The 1,542-nt window shown below is 39.9% G+C and overlaps 1 protein-coding gene across 1 annotated transcript; it reads left to right on the top strand.

The window, feature by feature from the left end:
* Window positions 1-606: 606 nt before the first annotated feature.
* Window positions 607-1,101, top strand: LOC135950556 (uncharacterized). The gene has a single exon (XM_065500092.1). It carries the CDS (start codon window positions 607-609, stop codon window positions 1,099-1,101), a length of 495 nt encoding a protein of 164 aa, XP_065356164.1.
* Window positions 1,102-1,542: the final 441 nt, after the last annotated feature.

The following is a 1,542-nucleotide window of genomic DNA, read 5'->3' on the forward strand; positions in this document are numbered from 1 at the left end:
TTAAAAACTGCGCGTGGCTTAGTTACCAGACCAGTTGTGAAGCTTGTAGTTCTTCCAACTTATTGGATTATTTCTTTACGAATAGTTTTTTGCAGTATCATGGTTTCTCCAAAGAAATATAGAAGTGGTAATCGTAGTACCAACAAAATGGTTTGCCGAGTCTGCCTTGAAGATCACCCTCTTCGCTTCTGCTCGAAATTTCGACAAGTAGACTACAACGAGAGGATGAAGCTTGTCTCCATATATAAGTACTGCGCTGGATGCTTAAGCCATGATCACACCTGGCGTACTTGTCAAAGTACTGGGGCATGTAAACGCTGTGGAGATATGCATCACACGCTTCTTCATAAACCAGGGACAAGACCACGTTCGTCTTCCCATAATAAAAACAAAAAGGTCAAGCGTTTACAAAGGGGACCTAGTTCGTCTTCTCGCCCAAAGAGTAGTGGACCTAGTTCGTCCCAGATCTCAACCAGGGGACCTCGTTCGTCCAGTGATCGAGAGAGTGAGAGACCTAGTACGTCTCGAGCTCTAGTTCCGAGTAACTCGAGGAACTGTAAAGCTAAAGAAAGGTCTATAAAGAAGAGAATTGGCGAACAAAATAAAATGTCTTTGCCAGTTTACCAAATAAATGAGATGGTAATGTTGAGACCGACAGCAGTCATACAAATGGTATCAGGGGACAGATATGTGACGGAGCGCGTTTTGATTGATCCCGGGGCAGAATGCTCTATTATATCAGAGGAAGTTGTTCGTCGTTTGGGAACAAAAACAGTTCGAGTGGGAAGCAAAGAGAGGTGCCTGATTACTTTTCGTGGAAATCATGGAATTAGTGCCACAGTGGAAACTCATGCTGAAGTCCAGCGCAAACATTTGGTCATGGTTCCACGAAAAACGGTCGATGGGAGGATAGTAGAAGAGTTTCCTGGACTACAGTTGGCTGATCCTCAATTTTATGTTGCTGCTGAAGTGCAAATTACGCTGGGTGCTGATGTTTATCCCCGGATAATAAGAAATGGTGTTGTTGGTGGATCATTTGGCAAACCATTAGCTCAATTTTCTATTTTTGGATATATAATATCTGGATCTTGTGCTCCATAAACTTTGTATGGGAGTATTTGTTTTTTGACAATGAGTTTAACCATGATACTTAATCTAATTTTGGAATTTTAATTTTTGTTTACTTTTTTAGTTCTATTTATTATTACTATGGCCTTCGTGAGACCGGTGGCTACAATGGAGTAGTTAGCTTCTGGTGTTCACATTTTATGGATAAGTTGTTAATTATTATTATATTTTGAATTTTATTAAAAAATAAATGGAGCTCCTAATGAATTCTTTGGATGGCGAGTTTCTTTTCTTTTTTTTCTCTTTCTCTATTATTAGGAAATATAGCGATTTTGATTCGGATTGCATTACTGCAAGGAGGCCGGGATGTTCAAGTCTGAACAATGGTGATTGTCCATCCCTGGTTAATGATTGATAGTGGTACCAAATTTAGCCTGGATAAACTGACGTTAAGGGGCGCTGTTATTATCATAT

This window comes from Calliphora vicina, chromosome 2, assembly GCF_958450345.1.
Source record: "Calliphora vicina chromosome 2, idCalVici1.1, whole genome shotgun sequence".
NCBI classification, from domain to species: Eukaryota; Metazoa; Arthropoda; class Insecta; order Diptera; family Calliphoridae; genus Calliphora; species Calliphora vicina.